Source organism: Odocoileus virginianus, chromosome 33 (genome assembly GCF_023699985.2).
Source record: "Odocoileus virginianus isolate 20LAN1187 ecotype Illinois chromosome 33, Ovbor_1.2, whole genome shotgun sequence".
NCBI classification, from domain to species: domain Eukaryota; kingdom Metazoa; phylum Chordata; class Mammalia; order Artiodactyla; family Cervidae; genus Odocoileus; species Odocoileus virginianus.
Genome location: NC_069706.1, coordinates 16,205,243 through 16,230,086, shown reverse-complemented (window position 1 = coordinate 16,230,086; position 24,844 = coordinate 16,205,243). Strand labels below are relative to the sequence as shown.

General features: G+C 47.6%; 1 protein-coding gene across 1 annotated transcript; it reads left to right on the top strand.

The window, feature by feature from the left end:
* The first annotated feature begins 16,053 nt into the window (after window positions 1-16,053).
* On the top strand, window positions 16,054-23,026 carry ITPRIPL2 (ITPRIP like 2). Its single transcript, XM_070460940.1, has one exon. The coding sequence runs from the start codon at window positions 16,824-16,826 to the stop codon at window positions 18,420-18,422; it is 1,599 nt and encodes a 532-aa protein (XP_070317041.1). The 5' UTR covers window positions 16,054-16,823; the 3' UTR covers window positions 18,423-23,026.
* Window positions 23,027-24,844: the final 1,818 nt, after the last annotated feature.

Below are 24,844 nucleotides of genomic sequence, written 5' to 3'. Positions count from 1 at the left end.
ATCAGTCCTTCCAATGAATATTCAGGACTGATTTCCTTTAGGATTGACTGGCTTGATCTCCTTGCAGTCCAAGGGACTCTCAAGAGTCTTCTCCAATACCACAGTTCAAAAGCATCAATTCTTCGGCACTCAGCTTTCTTTATATTCCAACTCTCACATCCATACATAACCACTGGAAAAACCATAGCCTTGACTAGATGGACCTTTGTTGGCAAAGTAATGTCTCTGCTTTTTAATATGCTGTCTAGGTTGGTCATAACTTTTCTTACAAGGAGCAAGTGTCTTTTAATTTCATGGCTGCAGTCACTGTCTGCCGTGATTTTGGAGCACAAAAAAATAAAGTCTGTCACTGTTTCCACTGTTTCCCCATCTATTTGCCATAGTGATGGGACCAGACACCATGATCTTAGTTGTCTGAATGTTAAGCTTTAAGCCAACTTTTTCACTCTCCTCTTTCACTTTCATTAAGAGGCTCTTTAGTTCTTATTTGCTTTCTGCCATAAGTGTGGTGTCATCTGCATATCTGAGGTTATTGATATTTCTCCTGGCAATCTTGATTCCAGTTTATGCTTCATCCAACCTAGTGTTTCTCATGATTTATTCTGCATATAAGTTAAACATGACTGCTTTCTTGGTACCATGCAAAATGAATAGTTGGACCCTCAAAACCCCAAATGTTTAATTCTCTGGCTGGCCCTTTACAGAAAACATTTGCTGACCCCTGATGTAGACCTTACTCTCCTTATCTTTAAAATGGGTCAACAAAACCATGACTTGCTTCACAGAGATTGTAAGGATTATGATACACAATGAACATGAAAATGACTTAGCATTTATAGAAAACATTCAATAAATATAGTGATTATTAAGATTTTCTCACTGATCTTATCCTCCTTTTCCTCTAGCAGAAACAAAGTTTCATGCAAATCTAAGTAAACTACTTTAGATATTCAAGAGTAACTTATTAGATTTATAAATGTGTGTAGGTGTGTTGTGGGTGTGTTTTTGGGGGGTGGATGGCATTGAGTTGAGTTATGGGAAACCAGTCGTTGCTAAACCCCAACCCATGTGCCAAGTACCCTCCATGTGTCTCTTCACTTAATCCTACTACCCAGGGAATCTGAAGACCAGAAAACAAGAGACACAGAGTTAATGAGACCCATTGAGAAAGTCGCTGAGCGGGGACTGAATCCCAGCACAGCTTACTTCCAGAATGCCTGTTCTTCCCGCTATAGGAGCACCCGACTGGTGTCCACTACAAGCAGGCTCTTATAACACCACACATCTCCCCTGTGGTTTGCCAGGACGCCCTGGTCAGCGCCTGTTGCCCCGCCTACGTATCTGTGGCCACATTTTCCCTCAAGAGTGTCTGAGTCAGTAAATTCCAGGATCTTCTCTACAATGTCAGCCCAGGGATGGCTGAGATCTGTGTTTTGTCCACTGAGTGCATCTCAGGCACTTACACGGCACATAGTAGGTGGTCAACAAGTCTGTTCGGAGTCAATGGATGTGAAGTGAATAATCATAATCTACCTGCAAGTGAAGAAAAGCCACACAGCATCATGAAGACTGTCCTGAAAAATGACTCTGGACACACACGGATGCCGGGCTCTTGGGCCTTCTCTGTTCTATGACAAGCTGGACCCAGTTTGGGTTTGGGACTTTATTCACGGGACTGAAACACCCACTCCACATCTGGCACGGTCTGGATGGCTCGCCCCAGAGGAAGGGGATGAGTGTTGTTCAAGGCCTCCTACGGGCCGGGGGTGTTGGTGGGCTGTGTCACGCAGGAGCAGAAATGAAACACATCGACTCGAGCGCTGGGTGGCTTTGTCGAAGAAAAGCGAGGTAGGGTATGTGCTCAGCACAGCCCTGACATGAAGGCCGGGCTAATAATCCATCCCTTTGATGCCCGCAGTGTGTCATGGGCCACTTTCAACCAGCAGAAGAAAGCCTGACCTTTGGAGAGGCTATAAAAAGACGGCCCAATTCGCTGCTGCTTTCCTCTCCAGGCGCCTTTAACAAAGGAGGAAAGTGAAGGGCCTCTGTTTCTGTGAAAGGAGCACAAAAGCAGCTCGGCATTTTGTGCAGCTGATGGCCAGAGCACCCTGCCACAGACAAGCTGCTGCCCAGGCTCAGGGCAGCCCAGTGTGGTCGGGGAGGGCCTGACAGCGGGGGGCGAGGGGTGCATCTTTTCATACCCACCCCCGGCACAGGCAGACTGAGCCGAGGAGGCGTTTGGGAAGGCTGCTCCCAAGGTCACTGGCAATGCCAGCTTTCAAAGACTCAGAAATCACGTGTACACCTATGGTGGGTTCACAGGGTCAGACGAAGACCGCCAGACCCTCCAACGAGAGCATCCCAAGCTGCAATTGACTGAAATGTCTCAAAGGATGAGAGTTGCTGCAGGTTTCACAGAAAGTGGGCTGTGTGTTCATTCTCCCCATCCTTTCCCGTGTGGGGATGCGATGGGGCAGGTTCCAGCGTCAGCAGGGACGATGAAATCCACGTACTGGCATAGATACCCTTGAACTAGTTTCTTAAATTCCTGGAATGTACAGCACTGTATTGTCTCCATGTGCTGAGTCAGTAAGTTGTGTCCAACTCTTTGCAAACCCATGGACTGTAGCTGTCTGGGGTTCCTCTGTCCATGGGATTTCCCAGGCAAGAATACTGGAGTGGGCTGCCATTTCCTCCTCCAGGGGATCTTCCCACCCAGGGATTGAACCTGCATCTCCTGTGTCTCCTGCATTGCAGGCAGATTCTTTACCACTGAGCCACCTGGGAAGCCTGTACAGTCTCTCTGTACACCTAGCTTATTTTTTCCAAGGCTGGATCCCACCACTGTGTTCTCTGGCTGAGCACTCTAAGGAGTTGTTTCTTGGGACCATGTTGAAGGGGACAACAGATTTCCGGCTTCCATCTCATACACACGAAGACAGGGGCGTGTGCTCCAGACTCAGGCATAGATGGGCAGGTTACCTGCAAAATTCACATAAATTAAAGGCGTTCCAACTGTATTCCAGACCTGAACACTTTCCACCCACTTCCATATATCCTAACTTCATTTCCAAGTACATTGTCCTGAACCATCTTAGAGGTACAAAGGGCCAAATTCTAAGCCTTGTGGGGTTCAGTTTAGGGATGGGGTTTTGCTGTTCAACTCTTATGAGAAAACTAAATGGTAGAGATTTGGATGCCCATGAAGGGGTTTAAGATACCACCAAAGAGTGACCAGTATTGAAAACAGGGCATCTTTTCTAGGTCAGAAGGTTCTACCAGACCGGCTCATCTTTAAGTTAGTAGTTACAACACCCTTGGTGTCTTTTCTGAAAGTCCCTGCAGCCTTAGCAGTTCTGGGCTCCTCTCTGCTTTGTTTCTTTTTGGTGTCTCTTTTATCCTCATCCAACAGAGATGCAAATCCACAGTGACCCTCCCTTGGGGATCAAAACACGCAGGTCCTCTTGGCTTTCGAGGTGCATCACAGAGCCATGGTTTCCGTCCTTGTGGGAAAATGTCCCAAGTGAAGTTTACGGAGAGGGGCTGACCCTGGGGCATCCCGGCCAGGTTGCCATCTGCTCCTGTTGGTTGGAATGCTTTGACAACTGCGTCCTAAGCAGATGATCCCAGGACATCTGTTTGGGGCTGGGTACCAAGCAGTCCATGGGCTCAGTAAGGACTTCTTGCATCTTGCTGCAGGCTTTTATTCTCCCCAGTCCTTCAGATTTCACAGGCCTGTAAAATGAATTCAACAAATATTTATTCAGTAGGTGATTCTTGTGCCAGGCACTGGGGAGATAATGGGGCATGAAGCAGATAAAAGCCCTGCCCACATTTGAGAGGCCTGGGATCTCCGAGTAGTTTTCATTTTGCTGTTAGCACTTCAAGAAAGAAACCCCTTCCTGTGAATATCATTGCTATCCATTTCTTCTCAGAAGAAAATGGCTACTAAACCTGCAACAAAGTGGAAGGACATACTCTTAAAGGACAAACTTTTTAAATGACTGTATTAGAACCATATCATATGCAAATTTAAGTTGTTGGGATTCAGCTATGAAGAAAAAAAAAATCAATTGGTTGCTGTAAGAAAGAAATGGAAAGTTTTGTTTGAGCCAAACTGAGGATTATAACCTGGGAACAGCCTCTCAGAAACCTCCAAGAATTGTTCTCTAGGTTAGAGGTCAAGCATGGATATAAAAGTTTTTGAGACAGAGGGACCTTCAATGTACCTTCAATGATAACAACGGTTTCACAATTTAGCAGTACAGTAGTGGGTCTTGGGTCATCATGGCGCCTTACAGGATCAAGAAGGGAAGTTATCTCCTCAGGAGTTGTCCTGTTGATGCTTGGAGAATACGGCTCTTTAGAACTGAGAAGGTGTTTCTGCCAATGGGGTGGTTTGGTTGATGAATAATGCAGATATACAACGCACAGTGCGGGCAGAGAGAGGACAAAGGGCAGAGAAAACTTTTTTATGTTTAAATTTTTCTTGTCTTGCAGTACAATATGAATTTTAGTTCACAGCCACATAAAAATGCTTCAGAGTGTGGCAGAAAGTTCTTTAAATAGCAAGGACTCTCCTGTTCATCACTTTACTTCAAGCTGGGTGCCCAAAGATTCATATGATTGCCACAACTTGGCCCATAAACTCAAACCAACTCCTTCACCAGGTGCTCAACCACTAAAATTTGGTTTTAATGCTGGAGAAAACTCTGACTGTGATGGCCAACGGGGACAGAATATCCGTTTCTGCAATAGGAACCTCCTAACAGATTTTCAAATATTCCTTTGCTCTCTCAACATTATATTAAAAACATCTTCAAATACACAGAGAAATTGAAAGAACTGTACAAAGAGCACTGATATACCCACTTCTTATGTACTACCTTTACTGTTTAGCTTGACGGCTTTCTCACATTTGTTTATTCATCCATCCCTCTCTCCATCTATCTTATTTATAAGTCCATCTTATTTTTTTGGCATTTTGAAAAAAAATTTTTTTGGCTGTACCGCACAGCATGTGGGACCTTAGTCCCCCAATAAGGTGGAATCAAAGCCATGCCCCCTGCATTGGAGGCTCAGAGTCTCAACCCCTGGATTGCCAGGGAGGTCCCCATCTTATTTTTGTTACATTTCAAAGGCAATTGCTGAGGCGGCACACCTCAGCATGTGACTCACTTACTAGAATCTGACACGTATGTATAATTTCTTTAAGGCAAAATTTAGATACAGCAAAATGCCCAAACTTGAAGAGGATCACTTAATGAATTTTGATGCAAGTGTGATCCGAGCCCCTATGTCGATCTACTTTGAACTAAATTTGACTTTCTTTTGCCATGTGCTGATTTTCAAATGTCCCTACTCCGTGAGTCGAGACTCCACTGTGAATTGAGTTTTATGAAAAATTCCCTTCATATGTCTTATTTTGCTCTGTTGCCCCAAACCCGGGAAGACATGCCCCTCTGAAAACAACAAGTTTTGCATATGGGGGGTGGGAGGGTGGGCAAAAATACCAGCACGGGAAGCGTGGGTTTGAACCCCATCTCTACCACTTGCTAGCTCTATGACCTTGGGCAAACTATGTATCCTACGGCTAGGCCTCAGTTTCCCCAGGGACTGCAGGTAAAAGTAGACCGTCTCTCGTCAGGTTGTTCTGTGTGGTGGGGGCTGAATGAGGTTAAATCATGCAAAGTCCGAATGAGAACATCCCCTGCAGAAGGGTGAACTCTCAGGACAGGCTGACCCTGAGAGCAGGCGGCAGGGATGGGAGGCCTGCAGCCAACTCATTACCTTCGCAGACAATTGACTTTATGCCTTCTGAACCCAGTCATTTTATGTTCCTCTCAGCTCCGAGTCTCCTTGGCCTCATTGGCCCTCCAGCCAGAAATGTAATGACCGTCAAAATTCTCTCTATGACGTCACCAGGCAATGTCCGTGGGAAGTCTGTGTCCGTAAAATGACTCAAACTAGAGGAACTGGAGCAGGAGGGGATCGGTTGCTTACTCTCTAATTGGGCTGGATTTATAGTGAAAATCCCACGGCCTTGAATTTAATATTGCACCGTTTTATTGGCACCAAATTGTATTACAGACTCAGTAGCTCTCTCTCCTGGCCCTTCGTCTCTGCAAGACGGAAGCTTCCCTTTGATGGATGTTGGTTTCATTATTCATGACTCTTATATCAACAGAGGCTTTGAAAATGGAGATCAGGAAAGAACATTTTCTAGTGAAAAGCTCTTTATCAGTATGGAATTACTTTGCTGCACTTCTGAAATAGATGGACTTTTTTTCAGTATCAGTACTGAGCAGTGCACTGTATAGATGTGGTACCTGCACACAAAAAAACCTAAGGATATATTTAGAAATACAAACATTTAATGAGTAATCACACAAATAATGAATCACAATTAGGATGGAGCCCACTGATCAGATACTGTTGCTTGCCTACTGTGGCAAAGTCTGATGACCATCTCAGAGCATTTATTCTCTTTCTTCTTCATAGTAATGAAACATTTATTTTTAGGAAGATGCTTCCTATCTATGATAATGATGATATTTCCCAGCCGCCTCTGCTGCTACATGTGGCTATGTACAATTCTGGGACTAATTTTTTTAAAAAAATTTATTTATTTGGCTTCACCAGGTCTTAGTTACGGCATGCAGGATCTAGTTCCCTGGTCAGGGATCGAACCTGGGTCCCCTGCATTCGGAGCTCAGAGTCTTAGCCACTGAACCACCAGCAAATTTCCTGGGACCAATTTCAATGTGTGGAGGGTTTCCCCCCCACACACACTTGCAAGAAATTTTCAGACACCAGTTGGATGTCCTACAATTTAACTCAGTTCTGACATCTGCCTGGAGAGAGTGTTGGATCCCACAGGTTAAGGACTCAGTTTCCCCCTGCCTCTCCCCCATTCAGATACCAGTTGCAAGTCCAGGGTATCACCTGTGCTTCTGACTGACTGGCTGTAGATTGGATGTTCCAACAACTCCCACCCCCATTTTGGGTTTGGTCAGCTTCCTAGAGCAATTCACAGAACTCAGAGAAAGCTTTTACTCGCTAGAAGTGCCTTATTTAAAAGGCTGTAACTCTGGGACAGCCAGATGGAAGGGATGCACAGGGCAGGGTGTGTGGGCCGGAGCTCCCATGCCCTCTCCCAGAACACCACACTCTCTGCACCTCCTGTGTTCCTCAGCTGGAAACTCTAAACCCCATCCTTTGGAGTTTTTATGGAGACCTGATTACATAGGCCCTGGTGCTGGGAAAGATTGAAGGAAAATATCGAAGGCGGGAGAAGAAGGGGATGACAGAGGATGAGATGGTTGGATTGCATCTCAGATTCAATGAACGTGTGTTTGAGTAAACTCCAGGAGTTGGTGATGGACAGGGAGGCCTGGCGTGCTGCAGTCCATGGGGTCACAAAAAGTCAGACACGACTGAGCGACTGAACTGAACTATTACATAGGCACAACTGATTGTGCCACTAGTGGTTGAGCTCAATCTCTGGCCCCCTCCTCTCCATGGAGGTCAGGGAGGTGGGGCTGAATGTTCCAATGCTCTAATCAGGTGGTTATCTCTGGCAACCAGCCCCCACACTCGGGTGCTTCTAAAAGTCATCTTGCTAACAACACGGGACATCTTTGCTTCTTTCATCACTTAGGAAATCCCAAGGGCTTTAGGAGCTCTGTGCCAGGAACAGAGATGAAGCCCAAATATATATTTCTTATTCTAAGTCACAGTATCACACATGCGTCTAAGTCCTGGCCAAGGTAATGTGCAGAAGCAGCATGTGCAGTTTTCTGTCATGCCCTTAAAAGGAAGTGCATGCCCTGTCTTTGTCCTTCTGCTCGTTCCCGTGGGCTGAAATGCAGGCGGTGGTGCACACAGCAGTCAGCGTAGCATCTGGGTGTAGTGGGTCAGTGAGATGGAGGCAGTCCGGCTCCCAACCCCATGACTGTTTCAGGAGAGACAGACTGCTATTTTGCTCCAGGCACTGCTATTTCAGGTTTTCTGTAACAACAGCAGAACTTACATCCTAATACATGGATCTATCACCCAGTCCCCTTCCTCCTTATTAAGAGAGCCCCAAATTTATTCAAGTATCAACTCTTAACAGAGGGACTGTACCCCTAACTCAGAGGTAAATCCTTGTTAATATAAGCCAATCAGGGCAATGGGCCTGGACAAGATGCAATTTTAGACCATGAAAATTGCCAAAAGTTCTGCTGGGGTGATTTCTGTGAAACTTTCCTTGATCTAAAATAGAGATCCAAGGGAGACGGCCACCTCTATAAACTACCAGGCAGGGTGCTAGGTCCGTCTTTTGATGGATGCTATTGTGTCTGGGTGTGATGCTTGGATCTGTGGCAGTTATTTTGTAAACCAGGAGGAGAGCTAGTCTGTAGATGGAAGGAATCTGATGGCATGATAGAGTCAGTAAATTAAGCAAGCCTAGAGCCATTCCACCTCCAGACGTCCAGTTTGTGACGTTGTACCATGTCCTTGTCAACCCGCGGGGACCCTGGCCACTCTATCAGCTGGTGGGTAAGTGTGGCCAGTTAGTGCCCCATGGGCACACTCTCACATAAGAGGGGCAGGAGATGGGAAGGAGCCATTCCTTCAACTGCCTGCCCTCTTTTCTCCCTAGCTGTTTATGAATAAATCAACTGAATCAGGGTCTTCTGTTACCAGTAACCAAGGACATTTTAACCAGATAGCCTGGTACACAAGGCTGTGACCAGCTCTCCAGTCTCATCTCTTAACATATTTCTCTTCTCAGCCCCAAACTTCAGATTTAGTGGAATCAAAATCCTGCTTTCACTTCTGCAGGATTCCATACATGAAGGGACTTCGGCACCATTGGCTTCCTCCATCCCTTTATCAGGCAATGATCAATTCATCCTCCAGAATCAGCTTAGCAGATGCTTCCCCCAGGGAGACTTCTTACTAGACCCAGTCTGCCCAGATTCATTCAGCCCTGTCTGCACACCTGGGCCTCAGCTTCACTTCTTGCCCAGAACAGCCTTTGCCACGACTCACTCCATCCTCACTGTTGGAAAGATCTGGTTCCTGTCACTGCCACCAACCAGGGACTTCTTCGCACGGTGCCAACTGAGGATAGGCTGCCCGCCTGTGCTCAGACCGGGCAAGACCCACAGAAATCCTGGCTCCTCTAACAGCCCCATGACGCGGCAGGGAAGTGTGGCCAATGCCCTGCGGGCATACTCTCACAGATGAGGTGCAGGTGATGGGAAAGAGCCATCCCTTCAACTGTCTGCCTTTTTCCTCCCAAGGAGATTCAACCAGTCCATCCTAAAGGAAATCAGTCCTGAATATTCATTGGAAGGACTGATGATGAAGCTGAAACTCCAATATTTGGCCACCTGATGTGAAGAACTGACTTATCTGAAAAGACCCTGATGCTGGGAAAGATTGAGGGCAGGAGGAGAAGTGTACGACAGAGGATGAGATGTTGGATGGCATCACTGACTCAATGGACATGAGTTTGAGTAAACTCTGGGAGTTGGACAGGGAGGCCTGGCGTCCTGCAGTCCATGGGGTCACAGAGAGTCGGACACGGCTGAGTGACTGAACTGAACTGAACTGAAGATATTGTGAAGGGGCTCTGTGCAGCCTCGGTGGTGGCTGAAGAGTTTGTTGTGTTTGCAGCAATGCCGTGACTAGATCTGTATGCATCGTATTGTGTGTTCCCCTTCCTTCCCTGCTTCACTCCCCCTCTGCCCTCGCTCTTGCTTCCTAGATTTTGCACTCCCAGTAACACATTCATATGCAAGCTATACTCTTAGATTCTGTTTTTCAGGGAACTAGGTTAAAACTCCTCTCCACTCCTGAGTCTGAGTTGCAGGGGAGAGACACATTCATATGATCTCAGAGCCCAGCGGGGATGTCAAGGATTTCACCAGTGGGGAGTATTATCAGACTCATGGGAACTGAGGCAGCTGCTCCTAAAACAGGAAGGGGCCCTGGAATTTTATCTGGGCAGCTCTAATGGCCCAGTATCAACTCTGACACCCACCATCCTCGGGTCAGCTGCTTGCTCTCCTGACTTCTTCTTACCCTCCCTCGAACTGTAATGGTTTCTGGTTCCTCAAGGCCTCTGCCTGTTCCATCCTGCTGCTTATACATGAAATGAAGTGAAGTGAATGTCGCTCAGTTGTGTCCGACTTTTTGCTACCCCATGAACTATATGGTCCATGGAATTCTCCAGGCCAGAAAACTGGAGTGGGTAGCCTTTTCCTTCTCCAGGGGATCTTCCCAACCCAGGAATTGAACCCAGGTCTCCCATATTGCAGGCAGATTCTTTACCAGCTGAGCCACAAGGGAAACCCACTTATACACAGCTTCATCTTAATTCTGAACTTTGCTTCCTCATGGCTTCTGGCTTCTGGGTCCCATTCAGACTCCCCAAGAGAGGAGATAGGTTTGGGTCCCTGGGTCACCATCAAGTACTGGGTGGCACTGTTGGCAAAGCTGGGTGTCAGGCACCCATGTTACAGGCTGCCCTGGCCCAGTCACTTGAGAGTAAGTGTTCAGATGCATTTGCATCAACTTGATTTTGCTGTGACGTTCACCAAAGTGATTGATGGGTATGTCTCTCCGAAGAGATGACAGACTCCTGTGGGTATTCTGAGCTGCGTGCCATGAGCTGTGTAGCAGTACACGGGAACCCACAGGAGAGCTTTTGAAAAACAGCAACAGATCATTTATCACAGATACTCTGAGAATCACTGGAAAAGTTGCAGGAAAGGGCTCTGAGCTGAACTTCTAGAAAAGGTTTCTAAGCCACATAGCAGAACCTGGTCACCAAGGGAGCTGCAGCTGCTGACCCCACTGCTGCCTGCGGAAGGCTTGTTGGAAGAAGGCTAGAATGGCCAGACAGGGAATGTTCAAGAGTCACAAACTCCAGACTTCGTGACAACATCTGATGTCCTATTCCCCTGGCTGTCACACACTCCTTGAGCATTTGTGCATTTTGTTTCCACTACCTGGAATGGCCTCCCTGAGTTCTTGCTGCTCAAAATCCCCTTCCTTCCCTCCTTCTCTCCCTCCCTTCCCTCCTTCCTTATTTCTTTCCTCCCATCCTTTCTTCCCTCCTTCCTTCCTCCTATAAAGCTCTAGAAAGCAGCAGACATGATGTCGGGTGATGGGATACCAGATGAATATGGCAAAGTCCCTGCCCCCAAGAATCTCATCACTTGGCAACTGAAGACAAACATAAATTAACCTGCCTTCCCAGAATGTGCCCTTTCTGTGCCAACAGACACACCCGAGAGATATTGCAGGTTCAGTTCCAGCCCACTGCAATAAAGCAAATATCACAATCAAATGAGTCACAAAACTATTTTTGCTATCCCAGTGCACATAAAAGTTATGTTCACACTACACTGTAGCCTATTAAGTATGTGATGACATTATGTCTAAATAAACAATGTACACACCGTAACTTAAAAACACTTCATTGCTAAGAAATGCTGATCATCATCCTAGCCTTCATTGAGTCAAAGGAGTAACATCAAAGTTAACGGATCACAGATCACCATAACAAATATAATAGTAATAATACAGCTTGAGATATTATGATAATTACCAACATGTGACAGAGATATCAAGTGAGAAAATGCTGTTGAAAAAAAATGGCACTGATAAACTTGCTCACAGGGTGACCACCAACATTCAATTTGTTAAAAAACAAACCAAAAAAGCCCCCAATATCCATGAGGCAGAGTAAAGCAAAGTGCCATAAAACGTGTGCCTGTAAAACCTTTTACAATGTGAAAGGGAGTGAAGCAGAGGGGTTCAGAGTCCAGCTCCGGAGTCAGCCTTGCCAGCAGTGTGACCTTCTCATCCTGTCGCTGCCTCGCTCTGCCCATACGTGAAATGGCATTGATAGCTGGGCTGGTTCTGAGCTTCTCTGCAGAATTCACAGGGCAAGAGTCGAGTCCAGGAGGCACGTGGTATTTATCAAAGGGCTCTGGACACTCATACCTCAAGCATCTTTGCATAGACATCTTTTCCACAAGCATTTTCACTGCAAAATTAATTGGTCATGAGGCAATTTTGCTGTAAAAGATAAAATAACTGGTTGACAGTTGGGTTTGAGAGTTGGCTTTCAACTGGTTGACAGTTTGGTTTCATATCTCCATTGACATAGGGCTCTCATTCTTCCATCCCATCTATCTCAGCCCTCATGATGACCTGTACAGTGATGAGTAGGCATGGTGGCCTTAAAATAGAGGATGATAACAACTATGTATATGGACTTGATGGAAAATATGGTGATAAAATTTACTGCAAGTGTGAAGTAAGAGAGTAAGTCAGAGCACATACTATATGACTCAGTTGCTAAAGACTTGGCCTGCAATGCAGGAGACCCAGGTTCAATCCCTGGGTTGGGAAGATCCCTGGAGAAGGAAATGGCAACCCACTCTAATAATCTTGTCTGGGAAATCCCATCGACAAACGAGCCTGGCGGGCTATAGTCCATGGGGTCTCAAGAGTTGGACACGACTTAGCAACTAAACCGCTATACTGTACTAGAATATGATAACATGTCAGTCTGCAAACCCTTTGGTGATTTGAAGGCACAGAATTGAACCCACACCTTCCACAGAACTTTGGAACGTCTATCAGGGGACATGTGACAACCTGCCAAGAATAAACAACTTTCCCAACACGATACAAATCTCAGTATTTGGAAGCATCCTAGTATTTGGAAGCTGATGCCTCTCTTAAAGACAGAAGAAATTTTAGAGAGAAAGCAAAGCTGAATAGGCAGATGAGACAAAAGCAAAAGATACCTTAAAATACTAAGAACAAAAGATTTGGAGGACAAGTGCTTCAGCTCAGTTCAGTCACTCAGTCGTGTCCAATTCTTTGCGACCCCGTGAACTGAAGCATGCCAGGCCTCCCTGTCCATCACCAACTCCTGGAGTTTACTCAAACTCATGTCCATTGGGTCGGTGATGCCATCCAACCATCTCATCCTCTGTCATCCCTTTCTCCTCCCGCCTTCAATCTTTCCCAGCATCAGGGTCTTTTCAAATGAGTCAGTTCTTCACATCAGGTGGCCAGAGTATTGGAGTTTCAGCTTCAGCATCAGTCCTTCCAATGAATATTCAAATTGATTCCCTTTAGGATTGACTGGCTTGATCTCCGTGCTGTCCAGGGGACTCTCAAGAGTCTTCTCCAACACCACAGTTCAAAAGCGTCAATTTTTCAGTGCTCAGCTTTCTTTATAGTCCAACTCTCACATCCATATATGACTACTGGAAAAACCATAGCTTTGACTAGATGGACCTTTGTTGGAAGTAATGTTTCTGCTTTTTAATATGCTGTCTAGGTTGGTCATAACTTTTCTTCCAAGGAGCAAGCATCTTTTAATTTCATGGCTGCATCTGCAGTGATTTTAGGTACCATCGACCAAACAGAATCAATTAGCTGTGAAGTATTGCCATAAATTGACACACATTTTAAATACATTCAAATACATTTGTATTTTGCAATAAAGTCTTTTTAATTTTGTTATTTATTTCTCATGTTTCATTATTTCCTTTTGAATGCCCCTTTTTTATTTTTCACCATTTTATCTTTTACAGCAACATTGCCTGAAGGCCAATTAGTTATGCAATAAAAATGTCTGCAGCAGAAACATCAGACACACTATCAAACACGCTGTCCTTTCCCATCCACCAAAGCCTGATAGGGTGTCACCCTCCTCCCCAGGTGCCTTCTCTGGACCCTCCCTGGGAAGTGAGTCGCTGACTTTCTTTCTTTGCAGGACACACCTCTGGGGAATCAGAAATGTTGGGAGGGCTGTGTATATATATATTCGCTGAGCATTAAAAAAAAAAAAACCCAAGAGCGGCCTTTGTCAAATATTAAACATTAAAGATTTTTAATGAAATAATGGTCAAAAGTCAATGAAACAGTGGCAGTTTTCTGAATCCCCCCACACTATGTGGCATTTTAGTCTGTAAGTAGAGAGCCCCTGATCTTTTACTGCACATCCCCTCTGCCTGGGACATTGTATGTTGGGTAACAAATTAAGGAAAAAATGAATTTGTACTTGATCTAAAACATGCGGTAGATTTTTCCAAGGGCAAAGTTCCAAAGTCTGTACCTTGAACTCTCTGGAGGAAATGAGCTATGGAAACTGATTATAGGCAGAAAAGATGATAGTAATGGTAATATCCTACAATGGAGAGGACGAGGGAGACATGGGTTCGTTCTCTGTATGTGGGAAGATCCCCTGGAGGAGGAAATGGCAACCCACTCCAGTATTCTTGCCAGTTAAATCCCACGGACCGAGGAGCCTGGCGGGCTACAGTCTATAGGAGTCAGACACGACCAAGTGACTTAACACACACACACAAATCGGTAATAGAGTACATCATTTACTGAGGGTGGCACCCCCAAAAGACTCGTCCACATTCTAACCCTGAAACCTGTGAATATGAACTTAATTGAGGGGAAAAGGGGCTTCAACGTATGAATTTTGAGGAGACTCATTTCAGTCTATGGCAGCACCCCAGACCAGGTTAATCATTGCCTTCTCTTCTGTGTATCTGCACAATCGCTCAGTGGTGCCTGACTCTAGCAACCTCATGGGTTGTAGCCCGCCAGGCTCCTCTGTCCGTGGAAGTTTCCAGGCAAGAATACAGGAGTGAGTTGCCATTTCCTCCTCCAGGGGATCTTCCCGTCCAAGAGATGGAACCTGCATCTCTGGCATCTCCTTGGCAGGCGGATTCTTTACCACTGCATTCTCTTACTTGGTCACTTCTAGCATAGGACTCAGGGGTATCCCTAGGCATGACATTTGCTGCAACTTTCAAGCAACTAAAACCTTCTTTTCCTTTGCATTGAGGAAAAGGTCAGGTTAGAGCAGCCAGGGACCTCTCAAGGCCGATTGGCACAGAGTGCAGCCCACTTAGAAGAAAGCAGAGCTAAGAAGTGGTTTGAGCAAACCTAGATCCAGCCATACTGAAGTATTCTAGGATCTTAAAGGATGTCTCAATTAACCTGACAATAAACAGACAATAAATGCTTTTGAAGCTGCATGTCTGTCACTTGCAACTCAGACTCCTGACTTGATAGACTTTGGTTAATGTGAATAGGAGGTGGAGACAGGTATCTGAGTACAGTTCTGCTTAGCTCTGACAGGCTTTCCTGGGAGTAATCTTGGGAGGCTTAAGTCAGGAACCGTCATCCCCTGAGTCCTGATTCCCAGATGACTTTTGAGTTCTGACATTTTTAATATCTATACCCTTGCTCTCCTTTACTGGTGGTGGGAACAAGGAAGGTGCAATGAGTGTAAATAAGTTAATTGTTTAAAGATTACAAATTCAGATAATTAAATAAACGCTGATAACACCAGGGAATGCTCTCTGTTATGAAACAAAGCAAGGAATCCTGGGCTGGGGGCCCAGCGTAGGCCCTGACGAAAGACCCTGCTTCCCTGGAGCCAGGTGCGGATGTTCAAAGCCCAGCTCTGCTGAAAGCTGTGTGACCCTGGGCAAGGGCTGACCTTGTCTGTGCCCGTTTCCTCATCTGAAAAATGCGGCAAATAATAGGGCCCCTTTCCCAGGAGGACGTGAGGAGCCAGTGTGTGTGACCTGTGTAAAGGCTGTGATTGTCCCTCCAAGGCTGGCTCCCCCTCAATTCCGGGTCTCGGGGACCCACCGTCACCCCCACGGAGAGCCTCCAGCTTCCGCCGGGCAGCCCCCACCTTGTCACTTCCTCACACAGTTTTATTCCTTTTCAGAGCATTTTTCTGCTGTGGGACTCTTTTTTTTTTTTTTTTTTTTGCTTTCCTCTTTTTTAAAGGCCGTTAAGCTTTAGGAAGGGCATCATTAGCCTGGTCGATTTCGCCAACTGCCGTTTGACCAGCCCCTGGTCTGCCGGGCACACAGTAGGTGCTCCGTAGGTATCGGTTTGAATAAAGGACGGCGGCACCCGGGCAGGGGCCGCTTCCGCTCCAGGACCTGCCACGCCGCCAACACCCCGCCGCAGCGGCTTGCTGGGGTGAGGGGGGCGGTTTCGGGGGGAGGGCGGGCGGTGGACCGGCTCCTCTGCGCCCTCTCGCCCTCCTTCCTTTCAACGTCTGAGTGCAACTCTATGTGAACACAACTCCAGAAAGCTCCCTGGGCAGGCCACCGCCCCGCAATCAGAGCCTTCCTATCTGCCTTCGGGGAGGGAGGCCCGGGGAGACCAGCTGCCAGCGCGTCCTGAAGTCCCTCCCGCCGCCCCGCGTCGCTCGAAGGCGGAGGCCCGGGAGGGGGCCGACCCCGCCCGCCGGCTCGGCGCGCGGCTTCCAGACTCCGGCATTTCCTCCCCGCTAGCTGGCGCGGTCTCGCCTCCCCTCGGAAGAGGAAACTCCTGGGGCCGAGTAACGGGAACAGGCGCGGAGGGGAGCGGCGAGGGACCTCCGGGGGGGTGCCCCGCAGCTCCGGGAGGGCAGCCCCGGGTAGGCGGCGAGCGCGGCGGGACCAGAAGCTGGCCGCGGGCGGCGCGCCGGGGCGCGGGGCGGGGAGGGCCGGCGGGCCGGACGCCGCGCGCAGTCGGCACAGGGCGCGGCCGGGAGCCGGGGCGGGCGGGGCCGGCCGCTGCTGGAAGGAGCGCTTGAGCTGGGAGAGGAGGCCGAGCTGGAGGGCGGCTTTCCCCGGCCCGGCGACGGGGGAGCCGCCGCGGAGGCGAAGGAGACCGGGACAGTGGGGCTGCCCGGGCGCTGCGCGCATGCTGGGCCGGGGGCGCCGCCGGGGCTCGCGCCCTGGGCTGCTCCGCCGCCGCTGCCCCCGGCGCCTGGCATGTCGGTGCACTACACTCTCAATCTGCGCGTCTTCTGGCCCCTGGTGACCGGCCTGTGCACCGCCCTCGTGTGCCTCTACCATGTCCTGCGGGGAAACGGGGGCGCCCGAACCGAGCCCCCCGACGGCGCGGACGGCGGCTTCCCGCTGCTCAAGGTGGTGGTCCTCCTTCTTCTTGGCTACATCCTCCTGCGCTGTCGCCACGCTGTCCGGCAGCGCTTTCTGCCCGGGCCTCCCCGCCTGGGGGGCCACTCCGCCTTCTCGTCTAAACACTTCCCCGAGCCCAGCCTAGACATCTTGCTGGAGAGTTACTACGAGCACGAGGTGCGCCTGTCGCCGCACGTGCTGGGCCACAGCAAGGCCCACGTGAGCCGCATCGTCGGCGAGCTGGTGCGGGCTGGCCGTGCCCGAGGGTCCCCAGGCCCCATCCCCGGGGGAGCGCTGGCCTTGGCTTTCCGAGGAGACTTCATCCAGGTAGGGAGCGCCTACGAGCAGCATAAAATCCGCCGGCCCGACGGCTTTGACGTGCTCGTGCCGCTGCGCCTGCCTCCCCTGGTGGCGCTGGAGCCGCGGAGCCTGGGCGCGGAGCCCGAGCTGGCTCCAGCCTTCCACGGCTGCTTCGTGTGTGCGCTCAAGGCGCCGCCAGGGGCTTCCGGCGGCCACTGGCTCCGGGACTGCAAACCCTTCTCCGACGGCTTCTGCGTGGATGTCCGCGGGCGGCGCCTCCTCTCGGCCACGCTGGTACTGCGCTGGTTCCAGGCGCACCTGCAGCGCTCCCTGGCCACCGTGCGCTACAGCCTGGAGGGGCGTTGTCGGGTCAGTCTGACCCCGGGCGGTCTAGAGCAGCCGCCCACCCTACACATCTTGCCCTGCCGCACCGATTACGGCTGCTGCCGCCTTTCCATGGCCGTGCGACTCATCCCTGCCGTCCATTTGGGCGACAGCGTCTTCCTGGTGGCGCCACCGCCGCCGCCCTCACCTGCCGGGCCCCTGTCCGAGCTCCCGGGAGGCCTGCGTGGCGATGCCCTGTGGGGGGTGAACACAGCGCGCCAGGAGCAGAAGCTGCTGAGCTGGCTGCAGGAAAGGGCCCCTCCAGGTGCCTGCTACCTCAAGTGCCTGCAGTTGCTTAAAGCTCTGCGAGACCTGGGCGCCCGCGGGCTGGACCCGACGGCCGCCGCGCAGTGGGGACGCATCCTCTCGTCGTACGTGCTCAAGTCGGCGCTGCTGGCGATGCTGCAGCGCGAGGGGGCTCCGGCACCAGGCTGGGACGAGGCGCACCTGGGCGAGCGCCTGGAGGAGCTAGTGCAGTTCCTCCGGGACTGCCTGCTGCGACGCCGGACGCTCTTCCACTGCGTCCTGGGCCCTGGAGGGGCGGCCGCCGAGGTGGGCCCGCTACCCAAGGTACTGCGTGAAGCTGCCCCAGTTGACCTCCTGGCAGCGTTCGACCGGCAGGTTCGGGAACTCGCGGCGGCGCGGTTGCTGTCCACGTGGCGAAGGCTGCCCCAGCTTCTCCGCGCCTATGGCGGTCCCCGCTACCTTGTCAGATGTCCGCCACCCCGGAGTCAGCGCACCCAAGGGTTCCCTGAAGATGAACCATAAACCCTGTTGAGACCCCACCTGGTCCAGTGCTCCTGCAGCCCCACTCCACAGGTGGGGCGGGGATGGCAAGGAAGATGACCTGCAGAAGGGGTTGGAATATTCAGAACGTGGCATTAGCGGCTTCAACATCACCCCGGCTCCACCATCCAGATAATCATGGCATCTTCACACCCACTAGAGTGTCCTGGACGAGCTATGGAAAGACAGCCACCATCGGCAACTGAGAGTTGGTCTAAATGTTGGTTTGTGTGGAATGATTCTGTAGAAGGATTTAGCTTTTAGGGAGGTTCACTAAAGCAAGAACTAGCTGCAGAAAAATTCCCTCTGCCAGTTGTTTAGATCTCTACCCCCCCCCCCCCCCCCAGATTTAAAGAAGCTAATGTTTTTTGACATAACTACTTGGTAGGTCCTGGTTTCATGATTGTCTTTTTAAAAATCTGAACCTTTCTCTACAACTGGAACTGTAATTCTATTGCAGGGGCTCATGTTCTGAAGTACAGAGTTTCCACTGTTCAGATAAATATTAATGTATTTTTAAAGGGTCCCATCAAGACTGTTTGACAGGATTGTGAAGAATTAAGTCACAGGTGCTGAGCAGCAGTCAAGAGTTGGTTAGTGAAACTTTCAGAGCAAACAGCACTTTATTGATCAGTTCTTTCATTTTGTGGTAATTGCTAGTGCCACATGTGGCATCTGAAAGGGAGGCCAGTTACATTTGCTATGAAGAGAGGTGCAGTCTTGAAGAGCAGGCTTGCTCAATACCCCTCCAGGCAGCACTCATCAGCACCTGCTGTGAGCCACGCTCACTGCAGAGTGACAATGCTTCAGACAACACTGGTGAGGGCAGAAAACATGTTGAGTCTCGAAAAAGATGAAGCTCACTCTTTGCCTAGCAAGGTGTCTCGCCAGGGCTTGCTGCTGGCTAGAGAGAGAAACCTTTTTTGTTTGTTCATTTTGTTTTAAAGTCTTTTTAGCAAACTCCTTTTCTTTATGAGTTTAATGAGATAGTGAAGAGGCAATGCCTGCTCTCGGCCAATCTCAGTGATCCTTCCTGGTTGGGACGTTTTTGCTCTGATTGCCCACGCAGCCTTTTAGCAGCCCAAAGGCAACCTTTGAGAAGCAGTTGGTTCAGCACAGGTCTTTCTATGCATTTCGCTTAGAGTTCAGCATCTCTGGGCTCTGTGCTTAAAGATCAGTTATTTCCCAGTCCATCGACAGAGGAGAAAGACAACGAAGGATGGCAAGTTACGGGGAGATGGAGGGAGACAGCCCTTGTCAGCTGTTTAAGCTTTCTTTTCTTTGGGCATAAACATCACCAGGCTGAGTGTATTTTGCAGCTCGTTCATTCTGAAATCCCTCTGTCCTCCCAATTTTCTAATAGCTCTCAATTGTATCAGTCAACATAAAACTCACTTGTAGCTTAGAATGGGCCATCATCTGCTGAATAGAAAATACAGTCCCAGTGATATACGTTAGGGGTTTTTTTTTTAACTTTTTTTTTTTTTAATAACAGACTTTTAAAGGTAAAACTTGGAAGACAGAAGTAGTCACATGAATTAGGCCATTGTTTAATTTCTGAGCTATTTGAAGGGAATGTTTAAAACTTTTTAGGGGCCCTACTTGGCCACTGTAGGGAAATTGTTGTGAATAGATGATTTATAGGGAATTCTTCTCATCAGAACTGCCGAGATTTCTTAGTCCTTTGCAATCTTGGACTGCAAGAGAATCAGTTGCAAATGTTGTGCTTACTCTTTGGGGTTGCACTGGGGACATTTCCCCTCGATACCACAAAGTCTTTCCTAGTTTTCGAGGTCAGTGTTAGGTCGGAAGGTACTGCATTTAGCAAAGGAATCAGTCTACCAACTTCCTGCAAAGATATAAACTGCACAGTGTTTTTTTAAAATATACTTTTAAAATAAATTCCAAGAGTAAGTAGATCTTTATATAAATATATATTTATAACGTTTCCATACTCAGCTACAATTTCCCCTATAGTTGGGATAGGGGAAAGCGAGGCTATTGGGGGGGATTATAAAGCTTTAAAAGCTGAATTTTCCAAATATTTTTAGTTAAGTTGATAGGTTCCTTTCTTATCTGAATAGCATTTTGATGTTTGAATCTAGTAACATACTTACTGTTCTTGTAGTTTATTTTTTTTTTCAGGTTAATTACCCAAAGCCTCATCCATCCTCAAGATTTTTAAATTTTATTTTTTTTAATTAATGGGGCATTGTGTTTGTGAATTTTTAAACTATTAATGTTTTATTTAAATGCCATGCTGAGCAATTGTTCTCTGTACATGGTAACCAAAAACTTGGAGATTTCGATCAATTTTGATCAATGTTTAGTAATCCAAAACATGTACTGTGTACAAACGAAATAATATGGCATATTAGCCAGGTGTGATGGTTGCCCATGGCACTTAAATTAAGCTCAATTCTGTATTTTATTTGGGCTCCATCATGTCCTTGATCTGAAATATGTATATTTTTGGTGTATACTTGGTACTGGAGATTCATATATGCAAATATTCTCATTCCAGAAGGCTCAAAATTGTTCATGCTTTGAAAAAAAAGATTAACTGTCCAGCCAGTGTCTAAAGAAAATGTTTTGGGGAGATGACTCAGCCTTTTTGCCGTAAGACACACTTCGGTAACTCCCACTGACCAGTCTTGGGAGCCATGTCGAAATGCTTGTGGGCTGAGAGATGGAGATTTTTTTTTTTTTTTGCAAAATGAAACTGAAGCTGAAAGAAGGGAAAATGTGAGTGAACGAAGAGAAATCTGAAGATTTCAGGAAGGAGGACTTAAGATGGATGTGAAAGGAAGAGCTGGGCAGAAGAATTCACTCCATGGGGTGAAATCACATGAGGGTGTGAGAGAGGTTTGGGTTAGGAAACACGTTGTTTAGATATGTGCTATTTCAAACCAGGGGTCGCAAACTCAGCAGCCTGCAGAAGCAAGACAGGGAGGTAAATAGGGGAGGGGTGGGTGGTGGGGGGGGTACTCTGCCCATCTTCAGGGGGCACATTGCTCAGTTCTATGCAGGGAAGAGGGTAAGGTGGGGCTGGAAATAAAAAGTCAGGATTGTTTTTTAAAAAGGAAGCTTTCTGATTTTTAAACAACATAATTAAAAAATATCCAAAACACATGTGGGCCAAAAATACATTTGGATGCGCCTGGGGGCTACCAGTTTGCGACCCCTGCCTTACACAGTTAACCCCTCAAGTATGAATAAGGTTATATTTATTGTTATGGGTATGACGTTGTAATATGTGGTTGGGGGTGTGATATTTCAAGTCTATTTTCTCTCTCAGAACTAAGCTTTATTGTAGAAACAAACCCCCCAAATTAACACGGCCACAGATAACACTTAACTTACAATTCCCAGGAGGATTCTCCATCCTAGAGCCGAAAGAGACAGACTGGACATCAGGCCCCTGGGGGCCAGCTCTTAGCATTTCCTTCATGGTGAGTTGGGCCTGAATTCCTTGGCTCTATCAGAGTCTGCAGATGAGTAATCAGGAAGGATTGTAAAATAACTTGTTTCTTCTTTATTTATGTGTTATTCTTATTTTTAAATTAAGTATTGTTTTTTAGTAGTTTCCTAGCCTTTGGGATGATAGTTGGTGGCCGTGAACACCAGAAAAATATGCGGGGGCCTCCCTGCCAAGCTTCTTAGGCTTGTTACCAGTCCCACTGTTAAGAGCACTGTTCTGACCAGATGTTTCTCTTTCTGACTCAGTGGCTTCCACCAAAACTGACATCCTAGCTGGATGAATTAAACTAATAGCCTTCCAAAGTGTTTCCTTTAACCTCAAGAAGTAAGTCACTTTTTCTATAAAATGTGGTTTTTGACCTTAATGATGATTTAATTTATCATATACACAGGGAGGAAGATTATTATTATCCCTCCCCAGTGGTGGGAAAATAAACTTCATGGACATTTCCAATATCTTTTGGGAGGGAAAAAAGTTCAGTGTTATCATTGTGGCGTTTGTTAATTTTTTTGAAAAAATGGCTTGTCTGTTTCTTAGACACTACTGTTTATTTTTTTTTATACTTTCATAGCACATGATTTGGTGGGAATAAAGCAAGTATAAATTGGGAGAGGATGAAGATATATGTGATCATCTGTACAGAGAGATTGGACTAAAACATGCAGCTAAATTACATGTAATCTCATTTTTTAAGTATCAGATATTCAGGAATATTGTGAGCACCGTTTACTTTTTTTTTTAAGTGCCTTGATTCAGTCACTTGACTTTAAAACATTCCTCTTATTTTACTGTTATTTTTAGTGTGGATTTTGACCCTAAACTGTGTATTATGATGCTGTCTATCGGCTGCAGTCATAGCATATGTTTTGTTCCAATAACAGAGACCAAAGAGGTGATCAAATATGGTTCAGCTGCTACAGTTGTGTGATTAAAAGGTGCTTTAATCACACCAAATTTCCATGGCCCAAACAGTCAAGGCCAGCCATTTGTTTTCTATTTCAGGTTGAAGTAAATTTGCACTTTTAATCATATGGGTCATTGGGGACCTTGTTCTTTCATACTTTGCTTTATTAATAAAGGAACTTACAGAAACCTCTGGACTGCACATCAGATTTAGAGAGAGTTCTCATATTCCGGGAGGGCAGCGTGTGGCTATACTGGCTTGTGATTCCTTTTGCAGGCCACGTGCTTTCAGCGAGTGGGTGTATGGGACGCTTTTCCACACAGCAAAGCTGGGATCACGGTACAGAATTGACACTGCACGGGTGGGGAGGGATGCCAGTTCATGGCTCTGTGGGCAGCCTGGGGTCTTGCCTTCAAGTCATTTTTTTAGCAAGAAGCTTCTGGCCCTGCCCCTCCTCTCTGCCTACCACCTCCACCCGCCTCTACCCTCAGTTCGTCTCACACACCAAACACAACTCAAGTCTTGGCCTGTGGCTAATTTGTAGCTTAAGAATTTTGCCCAGAAATTTCTTAGCCCCTGCCCCCAGGCCTCTCCAAATGGTAAACATTAGCTAATAAGAAAAACCACGAGGCTTTGCGAGAGATGGAATCTCAGAGGCCGCATGGGACTCTTCAAAGTCTTTAGAGCCAGGTGGAAGTTGGCTAGTTAAACAGTGGTTGTGTAGAACACTTGCCTAAGGAAAAGGGGTGTGTTTTGATTAGTTTTCAGCAGTTAGTTCTTGGGTGGCTCCTATCCCCAGGGGGTGAGGACACACAGAGGTAACGGATATGGTCTCTCTCATGAATTCACAAGACGCTGTGAGAGGCAGTCAGTTAAAGAAGTCATTTCCATGCAAAGTGGTGGATGCTAGGTGGGAGGAGGACCTGGACGCACAGAAGTAGTTTCAGGGAGGGCTGCTTGAAAGAAGTGATTTGCAGTTGAGATCCAAAGATAGACAGGAATTCTCTGATTAAAGAGAGTTGGGATGGAGAGGAAAGCTTCAGACACAGAGGTGACCAAAGCAGTCAGCTTGGCTGGAAAGTGAGGGTGGGTGGGAGCAAGGGCGCTCCAGAGGCAAAGGATGAGGTGGGAGAGGTAGGAAGGCACGGGGTTCTGGAAGCCTGAGCTTCTCAAACTGCAGTGTGCAAACCACCTGGGCATCTTGCTTGAATGTAAGTTCTTAATTCCACAGGTCTGGGTGCGACCTGAAAGCCCACCTTCCTAACAGATGATGGCTATGCTGCTGACGCAGGGACTGTACTTTGATTGCAAGGTTGGAAACCACACTGAAAGTGGACTGACCCCCAAGATACTGGCAATCCACCTTAGGAAGGAATGGCAGGGTCACATTTGAGTTTGACCCACTCTGAATTGCAAGGCAGAGAATGAAGGGGGTGACAATTGATCTATTTTTATAAATAAAGTTTTATAGGAACACAGCCATATACATTCATGTACATACTGTCTCTGGCTGCTTCCATTCTCCATCAGCAGGGTTGAGTAATTGCACCATAGCACTGAAAAGAATTAACTCTCTGGCCTTTTACAAACAATGGTGGCTGGAAGTCATCCAATGCTGCAGTGGTCCAGGCCAGGCAGAGGGGTGGGGACAGAGACACAAGTTACTCTGAAGACAGACTAGTGTCATGTTAGGGCCAGTGCTTTATCTTCAAGAGACCTGTCTTCAAGTCTTGCATCCTGTTCTCATCTGTGTGTCTACAAGTTACCCAATCCTGTCTGAACCTCAATTCCCTCATCTGTAAAATGGGATTAATAATAGAACCTCCCTCATAGGAGTGGAGAAGGAAATGGCAACCCACTCCGGTGTTCTTGCCTGGAGAATCCCAGGGATGGAGGAGCCTGGTGGACTGCCGTCTATGGGGTCGCACAGAGTTGGACACGACTGAAGCGACTTAGCAGCAGCAGCATAGGAGTGAGTGAGATTAACTTGATTGTGTCTGTAAAGGACTTGCCACATAT